A 22543-nucleotide genomic window follows, 5' to 3' on the forward strand; every position below is an offset into this window, starting at 1 on the left:
CACAGCACACCATCCATGCTGTGTTTCCACCGTCCACTTGAAGGGTAAGGAGGTCTCGGACGTTGCCCCATCAGCCCCATTGCGAGGGTCTTTGGGCTGACTATCTTTGCCTTTAATTTGCCATCTTGCTATTACTTTCAGCTTCTCCATTTGAGCGTCACTATAAAATACCATCATCTTTCCTGAACCATAATGCGTTTGATTTTTCTTTTTGCCGAGACCCAGGGAAGACCTCATCCTGCAGAAAGTGCCGTTAGATCATTAAACAGTTTGAAATCTGCCCTGACAGATTATGTCATCACAGATTAGTCAAAAAAGAGCTTGCGGGTCAAGACAGCGACGGCCTATTTGGTTGCTCAGTGCTGCAACTGGTAACAAGAGTTACATAGACTATTCATTTATTTACCATCTGTTGAAATGTGTCCTTCTTGATAAAGAAATAAACCCTATTTTTATAACACCTGCTTTAAAGTCGGTCTGTGTGAGCACTGCTGAAAATGTCCTGCGATGCATTCTAGGGATGTGTGTGTTTACTAAAGAGCTGTGCAACAGAGGACCCTGTTTGGCTGTGATGAGTCACCGCAGGTTTAATCAAATCAGCTTGATGGAACACAAACAGTTTTATTAAAGCAAACTAATGAGTGCATTATCATGCGTCGGCGTAAACAGCCAGCACATGAAATTATTGTTGCGATTCACTTTGGCATTCATTTGTATTTAATAGTGATGGAAGATTTTGTGATCTAGTGACTTTTGCTCTCAGGCCACAACCCCGACCACCATTCAATGGTTAACATGACTGAGAATGAGATTGCGTAGCAATGAGACGGGGGGGTTCTTCCTTTGGTTTCTGAACTCAAATATACAGCCTCATTTCTTCAGCTTAATGACCTCATTTAAACGAGCCTAATGACTCCCGCTAATGTCTGTGCATGGCCAACAGATAGTGGCTGTTCTTACAGGCAGTGTCTGCTGCATGCACATTGTGTGTCTCCATTATTGGCCCTGGTCTCCATGGAAAACACAGCCTTTCATATTGCCTTCTGTCTTTACTCCAGATCGGGCGCAATGCAACGAGTCACGCGTTTAAAGCTTCGAGGTTATAATGTCTGGAGCGTTTTGAAACACAGCATTGTGGTTTGAGCAGAAAATATTTTTTCAGACAACCAAATGTTGCGTTGAGTAAACGTTGAACACGCATTATTTTCTTGAGTCGATTTAAAGGCGCCTGCTCCTTTTAGTTCGTTGCTTCCCAGCGAGATCTTTTTTTGGGGGTGGCTAATTTGAGTGCTGCAAAGGTCACTGAAAATGCTAATCTAAATATAATTTCTAGTCAGCTCTTCAAAGCTCCCTGAGAATGAATTGCAAAAGGGAAATGTTAAATCTGCACATTTAGACATATTAGCACTATTCATTGTGTCTGTGTCACCCCTGTGTCACACCTTTGATGGCTGCTGTGTCTTGCTCGCTCTCGTCTACTGTCCACCATCCATTGAAGATTAGGGTGTGAAGCCGGCACATCACCGGCGTTTCTGTCACGGATCAATTGAAATAATGGAACTTGTTTGGCGTCAGCGCAGATCGATGCGTGGATGTGCTTTCCGATGTGGTCTTAACCACTAAAGCAGGCCCATTATGGGCTCGGCTCCCGTTAAAAGATGGACGTCAAAGTTCCTAGAGTCTGATACGTGACAGAAAATCAATGCTTTTGATGGGGACTGAAACCTGACAGCTCAATAAGCTTCCTCTTCATCCTCCACCCTTCCCACCACAGCTCGATTCAGTTCATATGAAGGATTTAACAGCTCAACCCTGCAGACTATTTCAGATTACAAGCACCTGTCAACAAGAGCATAGGGAACCAGTTGTGTCGAGTTGTACAATGGGAAAAAGGAAACTTGTGTGCAGCACATGAGCTGCCACCGACAACAGAGGTGCCTTCAAAGCCGTCTCCAGTGGCATCATTACCTCATTCAGATAGAGCAAGCAGGCTATGAGCGCTCCTGGTCAAGACTAGGGACCTGTAGAGATTCTCCAGCTTTTGCAAAAGAACTCATATTTTCAGATGTTGTAATTCATTGGAAACTATTTTTTACTACTTTTCAAAACACTTTGGTAAAACCCTACATGGTATTTTCCACAACATGTGTGCAGAATTTTGTATCCAAGGATCAGGCACGAATGGTTTGTGCATTCTATTGATCAGTGGTGTGTCTTCTTCCATAATTAAGGGGACAGAGAGGAAAGACACGCCTCAGGTTGAAGCCCCACGTTCGTCTTTATTGGAATTCTGCTTTTAGATTTACCTGCAGAAACAGTTTTCAGTGACTTGACTCATCCCTGTAAGCGACTGCTCATCCAACTCATGAATATTTATTTTGTTTGTCCACCCCTCATCTTTCACATTACCACATTTCGAACAAGTAAAATCATAAAATTAAAACACTGAATAAATGCCAAAGGCACTGGAAGGCTTTTCAGTAATGCTTTTTTGTTTGTTTTTGAAGTCCTACTTTTCAAACATTTACTCTACTCATTCAAAGCTAATCTCAGTGAGACGGTTTTATTTTGCTGCTGCCGAGGCTGATAAAACACACTGGGCTGTTATTAACTCCGCCAAGGAGGTTATGTTTCTGTATGTCTGTCTGTCTGTTGGTCTGTTAGCAAGATAACTCGGAATATTACGGACAGATCTTGATGACATTTTCAGGAAATTTTGGGAATGTTACCAGAAACAGATGATACAATTTTGGTGATGATCCAGAAAATGATATTAACATTGCATAAATTTGAGAGTGATCAGGATACCCCTCTGGATGGGATAAAAATCTGGATTTTCCCATTTACTTCAAATTGGAGGCTTAAAAAAAAAGTCCAATCAGAGAACAATTAAATGAAGAACAATTTAGAACCTTTTGATGATGATCCAGATCACCATGTGGACGGTGTAAATCTTATTTGAGGACAATGAGCTCTGCGCTTTCTGTGTGCTTCTCTAGTTCTATCTGGTTTAAAGGTAAAACTAAGACACAGATGCCAGCAGGATTCATGCTCGACACATTTACTCTTTGCTTGATTTTTCTGCATTGGTTGGTTTGTAGTGTGACTTCAGCGTATGAGTCTATAAAGAGAGATGGACGCCTTCAAAACAGAAAACAAAGGGAATCGAAAATGTCTGACGGGCACACTGCATCAGATGTATTTACAGGCTGAAGGGAGCTTTTCCAGCTTTGAAAACAGAAAATCATTTAAAAGCACTGACTAAGCACACAGAGAGACTGCAGTGTTGCATAGCTTCTATAAATTGTTTTGATTTATTCTCACAATAGTGATAATAGTCAATAATCCATTTTTAAAAGTGTGTGCTGGTGTGAAATAAAACAAGCATGCAGACATCAACCAATCATCAGAAAGAGCCTAATTTTACTTGTCAATTGTAACTTTCAACACAGGATATGGACCTTGAAATTACTTCTGCCATCTGTATAGAATATCATTAGCATTTGAAAAACATTAGACCAAATCAAGGGAAGCTCATTCAAAGGCAGCTGAAAGGCCCATCCCATAATTCATGCCAAGGCTCTGTTTATCCACCTGCCGCAGTGGAGTTCATGGCTATTTCTCAGTTTCTTTAAGAGCATTGGACCTGTAATGAACCCAAAGTGTCTCCCCAGTGTGTATCTTGCCCCAAGCAGTGCACTGCATGGACTCCTCCAAACCCCCCCGCTTGCCGGAGCTCAGCAGCACTGACCACTTCATCTTCGTCTTGCGGGATAAACCAGTCTTTTATTCCCTTCTCAAACTCTGGCGACAGCAGCGTTGGAGCTCCGAGCCTGGAACGTGGAAGCACGCCGCGGGGCCGCACGTGCATTTGTCTTTTTTCTGCTAAAGCTTAAAGATCCTTATCCTTTCTCAGTTACTCATTTACTTAAAATAGGTCATTTAAATGTAAAACATTTATCACATATTTTTGTCTTTCCATGAGCGAATGCTGCTTTCAACCTCTTCCAGAAAATATTCCGCTGCGAATGAAAAGCTTGCACAGATAACTCAGAAGAGGTTTTCAGGCACACAGGTACAGTAACTAAGTACCTTTGTGTAGCCATGAGTGATTTTCATTTGATTGTGCTGCTATCCAGATTCTGTAGTGCCTCACTTAATGCCACTATTTTTAGGAACAGCAATAAAAGTTGATGGACACTCTGTGGTCATCTGGTGTATTTACTCCCATGTCCAGACTTTATCCGGGTGGAGCTGATGCGTTTTGCTCAGTGTGCTCTCATAATAATGCCATGCTGCATCATTAATTAGGCACATTTGCAGCAAATAATGGCCATTAGCTCTCCCCGTATTTGCAGTTTAATTGCTCGCACTTGTAGACTGATTAGGGTTTCTACCCTCCAGGTGCTTGGATGAAGTATAACGCTGTGAAATGCGTCATGTGTATTTGAGCAGACAAAAACCCTGCGGATTGGAGTTTAAAAAAAGCATATATACAGCCCTGCTTGCTTAAATACCATCTGGTTGTAAATAAGCTTCAGCGCTCATATTGTGGGCATGTTGTCAGAGCAACATGCGTGTTGGCTGTGATCCCGACTGCTCTGTTCTTGAGGTCCATATTGACCAAAGGCTGCTTCTTTGTTTGCCAGATCTCCCTCTCAGGGAAAGTCAATAGGAGGCTCGGTGGGATAGTAGCATCCATCTAGAGGCCTTGTCTGCTCTGCGGGGTTTATAGTCTGACTGTGTTTGCATGCGTCGCAGAATGATATCTGACCAGACCAGCAAGAGTCCAGGTCTTCATTAAAGATGCTCTCAGGAAGCCTTTTTTTTAAAAACATTTATGTTGATGCTTTCTCTTTATATACATCAAGGCAAGCAGGAACCCCGAAGACATTTCAATTCAATTTCATGAATTTCACTTTAGCTGAACTCGACGGAGTTTGATTAAGCCTTTCACCACTTCCCTTTTACAAACTGTTTTGCTGCCACTGTAGCATCTTTCCAGCATGCAGTCCCTTTTCTTACATTCTGTACATTCTATGATTTCAACTGAATAACTTGCATGTTGCAGGGCAAAACCAAAAGGCTGTCATTCTAGAAGACCTGCATGCTAGAGACCAACAGAAGTGTATTTCAATGTGTTGGGAAGTGTGCAAATCTGCAGCCTGAATTGCTGGATGTGTGCAGACGTGCAATAAGCATTCGCTGAAATATATCCCATGTCTCCAGCCCTGCCATTTGGCCATCCTGCTATTTGACTTCCCCGTTGAATGCTTTGTAAGAAGCATGAAAAACTCCCCGTGCAGCACTTTTGTAAAGTAGATATTGTTTCCCTTTATATTGGAATATCAATATAAATTCAATTTATTATTTAACGCTAAATGGCTGTTTTGCCCATTTTGGTAATTTGTTTACCACCACATGTGCACTCAATGCGCGCGCACACACACACACACACACACAGAAAGCCATATATTTTGTCGTTTTTACTCAATTTCAACTAAAGACAAGAGCTACAGAGTCATGTCTGGACCTCTAAGGCTGCTCCTGTGACAGGCGGTGGATATTTTGTCCCCGAAACTCTCACTGCATATCAGGCAGGGTCATGGCTTGCTGGAGACCCATGTCTCTCACTGTCCCAGTCAGTGCCAACAAAGGGCAACATTGCCCCTGACACAGCCCCGTGGGAGGGGTTGCCATGACATAAGGCAGTCTCTGCAGCTCACATCCCAAGTACCAGTCAGCGCCATCTAGAAATCCTTGGCACCGCTGCTTAGTCCCATGTAGCACCCAGCTATCTATGCTAAGAAGAAACCACAATAAACGGAGGGGTGATGTACGGTTTGGAGGGCAAGTGCTGCAGCCTCTGAGCACTCATGGGATATTAGGCGTGGTTTCCAACCCCGCTGTTCCATGAAGCTTGTCAGCCTCGCCCCTGCGATCACGCCTCTCCTTTCGTGTGCGCCGAGCCGGAATCCTGCCGAGCTGTCGGAGTGTCTTAGCCTGAATTTCAGTGGAAGTGAAGTCCGTTCCCCTTCAGTCGTTTGGCCCGGGGCTTAAAATTACAGAGTCTGCATCCGTAGCCATCGTTCCCTGCTGCATCAATAGCATATACACCCACAAGGCACGCTTGTTGTGTCTTTTCATTACGTTTGACTGTCGTGCTGCCGTGGGTCAGTGTTAAGTGTCGGTGCCTGAAGGAGCAGCTTTGCTTGGGTTTTCAGTTCTTTGCGAATGACCTGCCAGTCATGAACATTCAACCGGCAGTCGTGGCTGACATGTTGTCTTACTTGAAGTGATGTTGCATCGGTGCAGGTGGTGGAAAAAGATATGATGTGTACCTGTTGACCATGGTGGCAAAACATTGTTTATTCGACACTCTGCACTGGATCTGTCTATCGCCTTTATTTGTTTTATGCATAACACAATGGATCATTAGAGCGAAGAGAATCCCTTCCTCTGTTCCTCTCTGCCTCTTGTGTAGGAAGCCATCACAGTGAACACGCACCATCGTGGGCTGCTTGGCACGTTCGAGCACCGATTTCCCTTTAAGATGGCTACCAAAATGGCGCAGTAGTCTTTGTTTACCCGTGCGACGCTCTGCTACATTCCAGTCTAATAGATTGGACACAGCCTCCCCACGGTTCGGCGGCAGCATTCAGTGCCATAATGACGGAAGCTCAGAGCAAATCCTCCACGCATTTAGGGGTCGGCGCATTGTCACGGAGGAGATGCCTTTATACAGTAAGTGAATAATGCTGGACACAAAATAAGTTTTGTACATGCTTTTCCCCCCGCGGTGCCTTCGCTCACTTTCGCTCTACCCTTGGATGGAAGCTTTTGGACAGACCGGGAAAACCGCACTCTCGATTTTAGAGAGATTGAATATGATCTGTCAAAGACAATCATACAGGACTATATGATGGATGGATTTGTCTGACTCTGCCTCTCTCAATCTTTCACTCCTCCCTTCCCTGCTGTTCGTTTTGCTTTTCTCCGAGGAAAGCCATTATTTCCATCGCCCTTCTCATTTCAGCTGAATTCGCTCTCTCTGTCCATGCTTCGCCAAAGGGAAGAAAAAGCCATTTTTGTCACGGTGGAATTCCATTTCCTTGTCTGAACATATAGTTGTCATTTTTTTTATGATTTGTTCATGCCGTGGAATTACAATGAGCCATTATTTTGCTAGTTGACACAATACGGTGAAGCACAAGATCGACTGCTGATAGTCGAGGTTGTTAAAGTGGCGGATGCATTTAAATGAAGCCATAAATGCAGCTTTGCAACAGGGCCACCAAAAATCCAAAAGCAGGTCCATCAGTTTCAAGTAGCTTATCTACAAATCCTATCGGGATAACAACTGCACATTAACTGGCCTGATTACAATGAATAATACTAAGTCCCCATCCTCGCATGCAGGCTACTATTTCCCTCTTGTGCGTATAAAAAGCTCTGCAACTGAAGGAACACTGAACCTTAAGAGATAGGACATAATCAGCCGGTGTTGTACTGACCTGCACCCTGCTAGCTCATCGTGTCGGGTCGCTGTGCTAATGACATTTCACAAGATGAGCTTTTCACAGTGCATTGTAGTCCACCTGCTCTGTGTGTTTGTGTTGTGTGGGGGGTGTCCCTCTCCATTTAAAGCCCAATTGGCTTTTACCACTTCTCCTGGTTTCTTTCTTCAAAAGCAGCTTTCCCACCTCTACACCTCTTCCCTCACCCATTCCTGTTAATAAATCTTACAGCAGTTAGTTGATTTGATCAGTGAGTGCAGTAAAGCCCCCCCCCCCCCCCCCCCCCCCATAGACATACTCAACTCTCTGATCGCCATCGCCTGACTGGATGGAAGCACCACATGGTTACTACTAGCAACATCAATATAAATACCTGTGCACCATGGATGTCCATGTTTGTAGTACACTATGAGAGCGGACTCAAACAATAGACAAAGGCAAACATAAACCTATGGGCAAATGCGCTCTATTTATTTGGATGTGGATATTGTGGATGACTCAAAGTAATCATAGCACGGCAGCCCTGGATCATCACAAAGCCGACGCTATATGCGCCCACCGTGGCAGGAGGTTCTGGTTCTCCACATTATTCCGGCCTACTACTACGAGACAGCAGACCGCACATCAGGACGGATGTCTGCGTTTGCCACGGCCGAGAAAATAGCTGGTTCGTAGCCATGCAGAATCAAAGTGCTGTCTCCGCCTCGCAGACAGAGGAGGTATGTAAAGTATATATGTTGGACCGGAAGCATTTGGATTTCCTCCCTGCTCAAACTCGTGCTGACATTTCTACAACAATCCAAGTTCTGAGAAGGAGAAAATATCTCTTCCAGATCCGCTTGTGCATGCACGTGTGCGCTCATGTGTGATTGCGCGGCAGGAGCAGATGGATTACTGCTTCAGATTGATAGAAAAGGCTTCACAGAGCTACTGAAATGAAAATGGACAGCCACGCTGTCAGGAATAACAGAAGTTTCTTAGCATATCGGTTTCATCTGGTAATAATCTGTTGTGTACTATGACAGAAACAGTTGATCAAGAATACCAGTCTGCAAAAAAAAACACAGACTTATATTTTCATCATTCTTACAGAATCAATAATTTCCTGTGGTTTTAACTCAAAGGTGAAAAAGTCAAAACTAAGGCGTGCAGATCTCTCCAAATCGCTACGTGCAGTTATGTGTTGCCGCACTGCCAGTATGTGGTCCATATGCAGGGAAGTTGCTCACGGTACGAAATCAACCCCCCCCCAGCCAGCTTGACAACAAACACAGAATGGCTTGGCACAAATCAAAAAATATTTATCTGGCTCCCCTCCTCTTTTGCAACATGGTTTTTGTCGAGTCAGAGGAAACCATCTGCTGCACGGTGATAATGGGTATAGCCAGGGAGGAGGGGACTAGACATAGGTAGCCGCTGTCCCGGTGCCTTCTTATACCAACCTGCCACAAATCTGCCGTCTTAAGAAACAACCCGTCTTACTTTGTGTGTGTGTGTGTGTGCGTGTGCGCAGGCGCACATGCTTGCGTTTCCAGTGTGTACGTGTCTCTGCGTGTGTGTGTGTGTATCTCCGATCTAACCGTGATCATTTTCAAGTCAGGATTGTTCCCGTGCCTACCCGATGCGCTGTCAAGGCGATGGCGCCGACTAAGAACCTGTTCTTTCAGTTACCCTGGTGCACTGAAGCTGTGACAGATGGATTGCCTTTCTGCAGAAGAGTTTTCCATTTTTTTCCCCTCCCTGTTTTTTGGGTAAATGGGTGGGAGTATTAATGAGAGACTGTTGTGCAGGGCTAAAGAATGTAAGAGAGTGCCTTAATGAGAGTTGCTGGTGTAGAGCGGAAGGTAAAGCACGGCTGGAGAGGAATACAGTGAAACACATCGAGTAGAGGAGGAAACAAACAGAGTCCAATAGAAAGCAACTCTTCACCTTGAAAATGGTCTGAATCTTCCCTCTCTGAGTCCCCGCATGGAATTGAGCGCTCGGGGCATTCTCTTGAGTAAACCATTTCAGTTTTCTCTCGTCTGAAGTCGACAGGTATGGCCGGACGAAAAGCTCTGACAGCCCGTCTCCGCCGCCAAACCCAGCTTCATTGTCTCACTCAATCACTCTTTTTTTTTTTAGATATATATATATGTTGCCTTCAGATGTTTCCCTTTACTGTTTTTCTCATACTGCCTCCAGCACTTATGAGCTGTCAGATAACTTTCAGTCAGGATTTGTCAAGTGCATGACACTCATTGAACTCATTCGCTGGTCTGACGGTGTTTATTAAGGAGCAGATGTTGTGCTGTATAATATTAATACTGTGTAACTACGCAGATTCTGGAATGGAATCGATCCGGTATGTAAAGCTGCACATTCATTCGCTGTGAAGCAGCTTGTCTGGATTGCATGTTTCTAGTCCCGCACGCCGTTACGTTTTGCCAACATTCCCGTTGGAATACAGGATGGTGTGCTTGATGAAGTGGACAGCGGGTCAGGCAGGATAATGGAATGGAGGGATGTAGAGGGATCAGCTAGGAGGAATGCAGGAGAGGCCATGGCGACCAGGTCTTTTCTATTAACTCGGGGGGCTGGCCGGGGCAAGCGGCGGTTTCAGGCTTGGCGCTGCCCTCCACCTTCCTCGTTGTCAGACCGAGCCTCCGAACGGCTGATGCGGAGAGCTGAATATCGCTCAGGGGTCCAGTGGTGATTGGCCCGGTGGTTTCATCAGCCTGAGCTTGCTTGATAACGTTTCTCACTCCCTCACAGGTGCTGCACTTGATTCACCCGAAGACACAAATAATAATAATAATCACAGAGCTTTTCATTTTCATCCCTGAAAGTTTGCTCTTATCCTTTCACAAGAATATTTACACTGTTTGTTATATTCGTGTTCAGAATGACATTATCTCACAGAGATCACCGCATTCTGAGTGGTTTTAACTCTCCTTGTATTTCATTGGCTTTTGGCTTTACTCCCGAGATGATCTCACCAGTGTTGTTGTTCCCTTTGCAGGTCTCCGGTCTGTCTCCTGGAGACAGCCAGGCCCCAGGACTGCTGCTGGCGCCGGGGGTTAGGTGGGGACAGACGCCCATCAACCAGCTCACACCCTGGGATACAGATGAGCCTCCTGCAAAGCAGCATCGAGACAGCGAGCCCACGGGTAATGAACCGCTCAGACACACATGCACGCACATCCATTACGCGACACAATTGCACATCCGCTTGTTCCACCTGAAGTGAATTCTTCTACGGCTCACATCATCGCAGCAGATGTGTGCATGCACAGAGGCCACACCCTGGCGTCTGCTCCCAAACGGCTCGGGCCAGTGCTGTTGGCATCCAATGCTAATGAATCCTCTAGGTTGCATTGCCCTACATAAAATACCTACTTGCCTCCACAGGATGCATACTTAAGACACACAATCATTCATAATTAACACCTACTCAAACCGTCCTCGCCGTCTCTTATGTACCAGCTTGATTATGCATATCATTATGAAAATGTCAGTCGGTGCGGTATCAACTATCAAGAAGCTTGGAACTTCACAAGCCTCGCAGTCCTGCCGCCACCTTTGCTCCGCCCTCGTTTCATACTCCTTGTTAATATCGTTGTGCCCATAACTGAAGCTTATGTAGTTCAAATTAAACCCATGCAGAGGAACTTTGAAAGTCCTTCAAATGACCTCCACCAGGTCTAATTTAGACGGCGACCTTATTCTGCTCATGCCAATTTAAAAATGAGGAGTATTGGCTTCGCAGCAGCGCAGCACTGCAGACATGAACAGGTTAAGCCAATGTTGGAGATTTTTCATTTATCTATTTTTTTTTTACTCGCATTGTAATGAACTCACCCTGAATGGTTCTGCCCTGGAGCAGTTCATTTCCTTCTATTGCTCGCCCTCTGCCTCCTGCTCATCACAAATGTGTCTCATTTAAGAATAATGCCTGCATAGGGCTTGTTCCAGTGGAAAACTGAGATCAGCGCGTTCCAATTGTAGACAGATGCTCCTCAGCTGTAGCAAAACACCACGCTTTAAACACGATTCAGCCCCTGCTTCTGCCTCTAAGTCTTCCTAATTATAATTTGCATCTATGTATGCAAATGATTTATTTGTGTCTCTCTGTGTGCATGTGTTGGTTCATGCATTTATTAGCAGAGAAGCTTGATCAATTGTCCAAGAGGATGTGGTGGGAGATTATAGAGTTGTGTCTCTGCCTCCTGTTGCGGGGATGTGCTCCCCCTGCTGTGTAGCCACAGCCTCCTGCTGTGCTTTGAGGGCCTCGCTGAATCGGCCGTGCAGCTTTGGAGGTCATATTATTGTGTGTCAGTGAATGAGGCATCATCCTCCTCCTCCTCCTCCTCCTCCTCCACCACAGTATCCACATTGACGCTGCTGCTCAGAGTGATGCGAGTGAGATGTCACCAGCCTTGCGCGCTGTCGCGTACGACACTCCGTTCGGGAAACCACGTTGCATATTGATTTGCATGCGGGCGCTATTCAAGACTGTGACTGACGGTTTGCAAAAAAAAAGTCAGCCCCATCCACACTTCACAGAACTGTGTTGCCAGAAAGTTCAATACCAAGTGTGCCAGAATTAATCAACGGGTTCTTAGAATGGAAACTTCACTGTCTGTCAAAAAAAAAAAAGTTTCCATGAAAACAACAACTTCGTCTCGTGTTTTTGAATAAAGTTCTTTTTGAATAATATGCTTGAGCCTTTAGCAATATGTCGAAAAAAGTGAATGTGGGTATTGTTTGAAATCTTAATGCAGACCTATGAGGCGACACGATTTAATACAAATATTCTATTCTTCAGTTTTACTGAGCAGCAAAGTCTGTCAAGGTCAAGACTTGGTCAGGATTAAATGCAAATATTTTCTGGTAAAATATTAGGGAAGTAGTACAAAAATTACTCGTGTATATCAAATCAATAAAAACTACTGTGACATTATTATATACGGTCGGTCGCATTATTATATAGATGTGAACCATCAGCATAACCGGCCTCGACTCTGGCGTTCTCCTTTCCCACCATCTTACTTTCTTTCTTCTTCTTCATTTCCGTGGTTATCTCGCCATCCCACTCTATTCAGACTATTTTATCAGCAAGGGCAAGTATCATGAATAATGTGGGCTTCCTTTCTTTTGCTTTTGGCATGCTGTAGTTTAGCCTGTGGCCCCTTGGTGGACTGATAGGCTATTTTTGGAACTTGGACCACGGCGAGAGGCGCGAGAGATGAGGGAGTCAAAGCGAATGAGTGGAGGGATGGAGGCAGCGTTCAGGCCCAATACGCCTCAGTCTTCTCAGCACCGAACGCCTCAGGGAAGAGAAATGATTCAACGTGTCCTTGTAAACACAGGCTCCTATACGGAGAATCATTTCAACCAATAAGCATGTGTGCTTTTACGTTCAGATAATTTGCTCATTTACCAAAATAAATCTCTCACTCTTATTATAGTCTTGGTCTTCGGTGCAGAGCCGAATGGCGCCTCAACTGCTTTGTGTTTGATATGAAGTCGCAAGTCATAAACAAATTTGGATTGTGGTGGAGGATCACATTTACAGTTGCCGTGTGGAGAGGAACAGATTCAAACTGCAATCGGTCTTATTCATGCTACTTTCCTTTTATATTTGATCATTTAATACCAGACTGAAAAATCAGCTTTCTGGTTTGACTCACCAAAGTGAAACAGATCATTCAACTAAGCAGAAATGATTTTACCCTTGTGTTTTCTTACGTGGTTTTATGGTCTGAATCTGGATATCCGATGTGTTCATCTTTTCTATTTGCTCTTCTGTCCGTCTTTTTTGTCTGTAGGTCCGACCTGGGCGACGTCGGTGGTGCCGGTGAGCCAGCCCAGCCTCCTGTCCCACACCTACGCCCTCCCACAGCTGCCCTCCTACAGCCACAGTGTGACTGCACAATCGCCCATCATCGGCGTGACCCCATCCATCCAGACTCCAGTGCTCCCGCAACACCCTCTCATGACAGCCCACTTCCAGTTGACGCCGCAGTCGGCCCAGCAGCCTCCCTCTATGGTGCTGAGCATGCCCGGCCAGCCGCAGTACCCCTCCGCCCAGCCCACCGTCGCCCCATCTGCCCTCAGCGCCCAAGCCAACCATGTGGTTCATCCAAACCCTCACAGCGTGATGGGCAACGGCCACTTAGCCGCTCACCCAGGCCTCATCCAGCCCCCCACCCTGCCTCTGACCAATGGACAGACGGCAGCTACAGCAGTGGCACAAGTCCAGCCCACCGCTGCAGACAGTCAGGACGGTCCAAGCGGGCTGCAAATGCTGCGGACTGTCGGGATGGGGAAGTACGAGTTCAGCGACCCAGGACATCCTAGAGGTAAGCTCAGACAGTTGCACAGGAGGATGTTTTCCGTTATTAGTTTGACTTTCTTCCAGATATGGAGCCTGTCTCGCCTAAAATTGTAAGTCAAGGCAGATCTGTTGTGGAGGAAGGTGTTGGGTTAGAAAAATAAAAATCAACCTTTTGTAGTTCTCTATTCCTTGTGACCTTTCCTTAGGTGAGGTCATACTGGAATAAAAAAAAATAAAAAATAGGCCTTTGGCCATCGTCTGATATTCTAAGAACGTCTGCAAACACTCTTGACAAGGAGCTGTTAGAATACAGCTTGCAATTCAATTCAAAATTGCTCCAAGGTCGAGGAGAACAGAAGTCTACCTAGAGCAATAGAGAGACGGCAGCATCTGAAGTTCTGTAGTGCCGCCTATAGTGGGTTATTTGGAAATGAGTGCATGCTGTATTGATCTCCGACCACTATAAAACAGCAGCTTCTCTGCATTGTGCTCTAAAATTGGGTGAAAGTGGTTGGTATGCCCATCGCTTTGTTGCAACACTTGCACAGCCTCTGAAACACAATGAACGAAGCGAGAGTTTAATCCCCAGCTTTACATCTCTTTTAACATCGTTTGGAGGTTCTTGTCGACTCGCGCTGCGTTCGTGTGGGCGCTTCACGGTTCCGACTCGTGTCTGAGTCTGCAAGCTGTAAATGGCGTTTGGTTTAACCTTGGAGTTTATGACGACGGGCGCCGCAAAACAGATGTTCTCAATTCCCCGACCAATTTTCACATTTAATGAAGCTTTTAATTTAGGTTTAGATTTTTTTTTTTTTCTCCTTACTCGTTGTGATCAATAAGATGTGTGCAAATGAATTTGTAGATTGCAAAAAACAAACAAAACATATATATATTTGGGGGGGCTGTCTGCGATACATTGAAATGAGACTGCGGGTAGAATTGGCAAATGATAGTTAGATGGCCTTTGTCCGGCCTCTATCGAATGAGAGCGTCTTCGCTCGGTGTCAAATAGACCGTCGTGATCCATTAACCATAGCGGATGTCAAAATGTATTGGCCTTCCACTAACAGGCCAAAGAAGATAGAGTTTAATTGGAAATACAGTATATATGCCGATCCATTTTTACAGCAGAGGAAAGCACTCTTGTTCTGCAAAGACTTCAGCAAAGCAGTCACTCTTATAGAAGCTCGACTCTGGATTCTGCTTTATTTCTAAGGCACAGGGTTAAACCTGTGACTCCATTCCTATGCTTTATGTATAGTTGAACTATAGGTGCCCATAGAATTCAAACTTGAAGAGCTCCTCTACCGTTTTATATTTTTATTTTCCCTGCTTTCCTTTGATTAAAAATTAAGCATTTTCCAGGCTTAATACAAGGACAGTAAAAATGGGTAACAGTAAATAAGTGGCCCTGATGTCTCTTCAGAAGCTTCCTGATAGGCACAGACAGGAATACTTAAATCTGCTGCTGTAATCACCGAAGCGCCACCAGACCAGAGCCTCGCTACGACACACAGCTGTCTGTCTCTACTTATGTTTTCCTGAGTTGACAACACATACGGCCCAAGTGGCTGTGAAGAGAAAGGAAAGTGGCTGCAGCCTTCAGCGTTCCTGAGTCCTCTGGTGATTGAGGTCAGGATAGGAGGGGTGGGCGAATCTTATCTCTGTGCAGAGGTTTTGAGTTTGGCACAGACACACATCTGGTATAAAAGTATGCCAAAAAAAGTCGCGCCATCCACAGCGACAGAAGGTTATCGTGTATTGCTTTTTCCTCAAGTAGTTCTATGGTTTGTGCAGTACAAGGACTTTTATACTACTGGCATGGATCCCTAAGCTGGACGCCAGTTTACTTTTACTGTAGGTTGAAACCAGTCTGGGCTTCTGGGATAAAAGTCAAAACAAGGGAACACGCAAAAACCTCATTCAGTCCGGCTGACTGGAGACGTAAATGATGAATTATCACACTGGCACTGAAGAATAATGTATCACATGCAAATTCAGGAAGTAGGCAAGGACAATATGCTGATTGTTGTGGAGTGGTTATTATATTTCTGAATGAGTGCGCTGTGACATTTACTTTCAGCAGAGACATCCTTGTCTTGCATCCCACATCAGTGGGCTGTCAGGACTTATTGGGGGGGCGGGGGGACTGTTTAAATGCTGAAGCTGCTGCTTAAGTGATGGTGCTGCTGCATTTTAATTATATTTTTAAAGTTGTAAACCTCTACTCAAGGTTGCTAAACTCGTCTGTGTGAAGAAGTTCTGTGGCTCTTTTATCAGAGGACCTGACGGAGCCCTTCCTCCTAAATTTGGCTGCACATGAAGCTGCCGTGTGTGTGTGTGTGTGTTTCTGGTTGTGCAAATGTGTGTATTGTTTCTCCCGTGCACAGCATATAGTTTATGTTTTGGTATATGACTCTGCACGTGCCTCTTTGTGTGAAGATTCACAGCTGGAAGGCAGCTTTAACCTCATCACCTACGGAGCTATCCCAGTCAGCAGGCTGTGATTTGCCTGCCTGTTTTCTCCATCCACAGCAGGGCATTCGATTGCACCTGCCTGTCAAAGTGTACGCGTCAGACGCCACACCTCCTCACCAGTTGTTAATTTATTTCACTTCACTTTCCTCTATTTCTCTCAACTGCAACAGCCCTATTGCACTTACAAAATCTGTAAGCTCATCTTTGAATTGTGGAAATGTGGCATAACTGACGGGCAGTTAAAATAAAAATAAAAAGGAGGGGGGCGGTGAGACAAAATGGGGAGACGAGCGGAGAAGATGCAGGGGAGATCTTAAACGTGAGCGTGGGATGTGCTGCGAGCCGAGCCAGTGTCTGCCTATTGACTAAGCAATTAAAATCGATGGCTTTCTCGATGAAAATCAGCCAGGAGAAGCTATAGTGCCGAGTTCAGCAGGGACGGAGTAGCTCAGCGCGAACATGACTGAGTAGCATTTAAAGGCAGCTCACGACAGAAAAACACATTAATTTTAAAAGGACGTTATTATTCCCACATCCTTGAGTGTGCTTTAAAGGTTATCCCTGTGTTACCAATGCCAGCCACTCCAATTAGGGTTTTGGTGTTGTTTCCCCCACCAATGGGAGCAGCATTGCGGCTGCGCTGCACGTTGTGTTTTTAGTCAAATGCATCAAAAAATGAAAAGCGCGCCGTTTTAGACGCTTCAGTCTTGCATCGCTGACGGATCTTTTCGTGTGCTTGTGGCTCTTCAGCACATTCCTCGTGTCAAAAACCACGACATGCTCTTGTGATCACACACATAGATTCAAAGGCAATCGGCTACAAAAACAGGGTGAGCGTGGATATGGCCCTTCATTGCTGCCTGCACCCAGCAACACCCAGCCTCCTCTCTGCCCAGGAAGTTAATCTTCCAGTCAGCCCACATCAGCCATCATCTGGGGACCGACCGGCTCAGGAGCTGCTAGTGAATGCAATTAAAATGCCTTGCTGAGTTAAGATCAGTGTTTTACTCTGCTCAGAGAAGGCCGGTGCTGCATCCAGCGCACACTCACCTTTCCTCTGGCGTTCTCCTTCCTTTTCTGCCTTATTCAAACCTCGGCTCCAATAAGATTTTAATTATGCATGCATTTTTGTTTACCTTTAGACCGGGTATATTGCCTCAGCAGCATTACTGTCCACTCGCTTGTTGGTTCTTTGCACATTATTGCTGCGGTATTACCACTAAGCAGTGCAATGATACATCATCAAATTAGTGAGACAGACGCTGTTTGCCAATGGAAAGTGTGCCGGGCTGTTTATTTTAGGGAGATGGCTGGCTTCGTGCAACACGCTTAGCACGCCTCATCGAAGGTTATTCTGACATCGTCGTGGCACTTTATTGCCGCTTTACCTTGTTACTGCATTATGATGTGACGGTTTGAGCGCACGCACATCTTTCACCTCAGAGATGTTTGTCTGTCGACTAAATAGCCACATTTATTCAGCAGACGTAAAGCTCACAGTATTGTCAGCGACGCATAAATATTCATTTTCATTCGACCACAAGAATTTACGTCTAGCATGACAGGTTGTTCAAACCGGTTATTAAAAACACAGCCAGTTTGCGATAGCCGCACGGAGATCGTTAATCATAGTGAGCACATTCATTAAACCCTCCCCTTTTCTTCCTCTTCCTCTCCCTCTGTTGCTGCGTCTCCTCTGCTTGATAGAGTTTAAAGGATCTCCACTACATCCTCACTGGAAATTACACAAAAGTGCACTGTTCAGTGTGAAAAATATAACACTGCGTCTGCTGTAAGAGTCATAGTGGTATGTTTAAAAAAATTTGCCAATATGCTGACTCGGATCAGCGTCTGCAGTGGTAAATTAATTAAAGTTGCGGCAGTGTTGTGCTGGCCGATTATCTAAAAGCTACCCACGTCAGGATTAGGCGTATTATGATTCCAAAACAGGCTTAACTTGGAATATGAAATGCATGGCTTTGAAAGCGCGGATCTCTCATGGCAGGAAGCTGTAGAGGAAACCGAGATGAACTTCACAGGAGCTGGGAATGCTGCAAATTATTAATGCGGTAGAAATGTATTCCAATCATTGTGGATCAAAGCGTATGCAGGTAATTTACCTTAAGAGAATATGTGCAGCACTGGGGTAATACTCACATGAGTAACCTTGGAGCGCGGAGCCGTATGTGGCCTGCAGGTACGACTGACACCGGCTCAAACATATCATTTATACTTGTGTGCAGACGCTACTTGACGTTGTCTCTTTAACTTTGCTAAGTATGGCTTCTATTGAGATGTCTAACTGTTTATAGTGCGGTTCCAGCTCTGGGGAGGGAGCAGAAAGCCGAGGGAGGTGGTGGAGAGGAGAGGAGACGTGAGGAGAGCAACAGCGGCGTGTCATAAGCGGGAGAGAGAGAAAAATATTCTCGCCCTCTTTCTTTCTCTCCCTCGTTATCGTATTTTAAAGGAGAGGAGCCCCTCCAGGAGGCCCATACGTTATACCCCTCCACAGTTAATATAGGGACGGCGGATAGCTCATTAAGATTGATCATTCCTCGTCCACCTCCTCCACGCGCATCGCGACACCGGCTCCATTAATCACCGGGATTTCAAGATAAAGCTCAACGGCGGCACAGTTGCAGGACCTGGAACCTGACAGCCGGCTCCTACATGCATAATCACAGATTGCAGTGCAGCCATGAGCAGCCTCCTCGCTCCCTGCCACACAAGGGAGCGCATTGCATCCGTGTTTTTCCTCCCTCCTCCATCCTTCCGTAAACCTATCCTCTCCCCCCCCCCCCCCCCCCCCCCCCACTTCCTTTCTACCTGTCCTCTCCTCTGCCATTGTCTGTTCCCTTCACTCAGCTCCTTTTCCTTAGCCAGCATCATTCCTCCCTTGCTGCTGTCTCTCAGCATCACCTCCCACCATCCTATTACGTATCTTATTTCCTCACTCTATCTGCCACCTCTGTAAAAAACCTCTAACTTTGCACTCCACCTCAGTAATTTCTCTACCCATTAATGCTGGATGTGTTAGAGACTATATATATATATATATATATATTAGCCTGGCGATGCCTCCGTTAGAAAAGTGGCACTGTAAAATTTTGAGGAAAAGAAATGGTTGAAGCAAAAAAAAACAATAATTCCATATTGCTCGTTTTGCTCTGACAGCTGGAAGCACGTCTGAGATGGCTGTTCATGTGAAATGCCTAATCAGACTGGCTCTTTTGCGTTATTACCTGCACAGAAAGGCAAAACTTTTATTCCAGAGCCTCAACGAGTTTGCTGAGAATTGCAGGCGTTTGGTACTCTATGGGAAATTGTCATACAAATTATCTGCTAGTTTTAGAAGTTAAAATACAGAACTGAAGATTACATCCTCAGTTCAGATTGGTTCCGTTCCTGAAAGCGTTTATGCTTGCAATTTACTTGCGTTCAGATTATCTTTGCTGCCATTGTTCTTTGAGAATAATTTCTCTCTCCGAAGATTCTGGGATTATATTTTGGGTTGTATTCTACAGCAGAGTTGGTGTAATTAAAATAAGTCATAAAGTCAATGATACATAATATTCATTCATCTTCTTGAATGAAAAACACAACAACAAAAACTGCTGCACATAAATGTTGACATTTTAATGAAAAGTTTATATTTCCCTCCTTCCTTTTTAAATCTTCTCGTGTTCTTCTGGTCACATCACTGATTATAAAATCCAAGCGCAGCGTAAAATATATTTCCTGGATTTGTGATTAAGCGTGGCATTGTGTTGCTCGGGGGATGTTGTGTCATGTAAGTGTGTACTCGGGAGAGAATGAGTGTCATTTTCCCCACGTAACATGCCGCTGGCCCCATCTGTATGGGAGCAAATTGATTTCTGTGTAAAATATTGTCGGAGAGAATAGAGGTTACGCCTCAAACAGCCCCGAATCTCAAACACCTTGTTGTCAGATATCATCTGATATGACAAGGATTAGCTTCTGCGAGTCAAATGTCGATGTGTTATCAACTGTGGAAAAGGTGGCAATGCATTATCAATGAGGCCGAGTGCAAACACAGCAGATGCTACCGGGCAGCCACTCCATTGTGGAAGTGCCTCGCTAATGAAACGGGATAATTTCAACAGGGAAGGAACTCTGTAACCAAACTGTGGGAGATCAGCTTGGTTGTGTTAGCCTGTTAATGTTCATGGCATAGCCGCACTCACCCGAGAAGATCAGTGGAACTTTTTTCCTTCTTTAATAACTTTTAAATTTATGGATGACATCTGATAAATATTGATGACCTGCCCAGACATTTAGCCAAAGTGTCCCTCCTCTTGAACTCATTATTCCACAGACTTGGGGCAGAGCAACAGGCTTAGCATGTGAAGATGTAGAATTAATCTGTGACTTGGACAAATGATAATGATCTGAATAGCAATCAAGGGATTGTTGTAGGGTTGCAGTGCACTTTTCAAGCTTGGTAGATTTAAGTCTTAAGCAGTAAGACAGAACATGATGAGATGCTTAAAACAGCAATATGCCGAATGGCTTTTAGTGCAAGAGGCTGCGGCTCTTAATTATACTGCTAATTATTACCATACTTCTTCTACGGGAGTCAGTGGATCCGCTCTCCTTTCTTAAACACAGATATTGGTTTCTGATGTGATGCAAGTTGCAGGTGCGCATCACAAAAAAAAGTTGCACAAGGAATTGTGGGGCGAGGCGTAAGCGTTGGAGCGTGTCGGACACAGTCAGGATTTGCGGGCAGCCGAGTCATCTAATAGATTGTGTTCTGTCTCTGGAGAGAGATAACAAAAGAGGGGGGCAGATGGAAATGTAAGGAGGAGAAGCAGGAATGAAAAGAAAGGGGAGATAAATCTGATGAAATGCAAAGATTACTCGGCTGACTCGGCTCTAGGCTCGAGGAACTCATCTCAGGTGTGCAGTCTGCTGAGAAGACTCCCGCATGCAGCCTAGCCCCCGCCGCTAACCTTTCTGCTTGTGCTGCTGTGACTTTCACAATGTTGCCCAGTAAACACAGTGTCTTCAGGGGCAGATTTGACATTTAGCTAAAGCGGCTGCTGATTTTTGTTGTTGTTGTTTGTTTGTTTTTGTCTTTTGGTCTGGGTGCAGTCATGTTGTCCTGCAGATATCGGTGCCCGGGAGTGGTTGGGGAGACAATGACGAGGACAATGACATCCTCCATAATACTTGAGCAGAATTCATGCCCGGGAGTGGTTGTGTATGCATGTGTGTGGCTGTTTCAACGGTTTCAACATGTTTGTAACCATGACAATGACAAAAATAAATGCTTTCTTTCTTTCTAAATACCCAGAAAGAAAAAAAAATCTCACTCATCATAAAGCTCCATTCTCATGATTTCCATACTAGATTATTTTTAACTTTTGAAGTTAAGGAGGAGTATTTCCATCAGAGCTCTGAACATTTGTTGTATTTATGATCCTGCTGTTATGTGAGCTGAAAATAATTTTGCCATTTTGCTGCCAACATGACCTGCAGAGCTGGCACAGCTTCATTTCATCCTCCACAAAGCTGCATTTCTTGTCCCGCTTGTTATCATTTGATCAATCAAAGCACTATTTGTCGGCTCGCACTTCTGAGTCAAAGGGCCGTGAATGCAAGAAACTGCATATTCAAGGGCCTGCATGTTTTTTTGGGGTTTTTTTTAATTTTTTTTATTGTGTCTATGCAAGAGGCGATGAGGTACAGTGCTGTGCTGACAAAAGACCATATTCATGGTTGTAATTGGAATTTTAAGGTGTGCATAGTGCATTCCAATCTGTACATTTGGACCCACGGTGCAGTTACTTGGTTTTATCTTTGCTGTAATGGCAGTAAAATGCTCTACTGCCCCACAGTAAACGTCCTAATACCACAGCTTGTTGGAATTGCCTCTCTGATCACAGGCTCAGGTCATTCTAGTAGTGTATGAAGCAAGGCTCCTCCTTTGGTACTTGTGAATAGCACTGTATAAACATGCCAACAAGGTTTCTCATCAGTTCTACCTCTGCTTGGAGTGATGACAGTTCCAGTGAGGTGAAAACTCAGACTCAAATGATAGAATTCCAATGTGTGGGCTTCCTGGCTGAGAGCGCCGAAAAAAAAATAAAAAATCCTGTATTCATAATGTTGTATACTTTAAGGTCAGATCTCTTTCTGCTTGATTGCTTGGAACTGAAGTGATCCAGCAAAACAGTGGAGGACCAGAAACCGGCATTTGTTTTTA

The 22543-nt window shown here is 44.8% G+C and overlaps 1 protein-coding gene across 1 annotated transcript in view; it reads left to right on the forward strand.

The window, feature by feature from the left end:
* Positions 1-22543, forward strand: part of LOC137909156 (kelch-like protein 29) — a 115891-nt gene that overhangs the window by 16571 nt on the left and 76777 nt on the right. The window contains exons 2-3 of the mRNA XM_068753585.1: positions 10519-10666; positions 13328-13861. Coding sequence (XP_068609686.1) covers positions 10519-10666; positions 13328-13861 — 682 coding nt within the window. The remainder of the gene's footprint in view (positions 1-10518; positions 10667-13327; positions 13862-22543) is intronic.

This window comes from Brachionichthys hirsutus, chromosome 20 (genome assembly GCF_040956055.1).
Source record: "Brachionichthys hirsutus isolate HB-005 chromosome 20, CSIRO-AGI_Bhir_v1, whole genome shotgun sequence".
Lineage (NCBI taxonomy): Eukaryota > Metazoa > Chordata > Actinopteri > Lophiiformes > Brachionichthyidae > Brachionichthys > Brachionichthys hirsutus.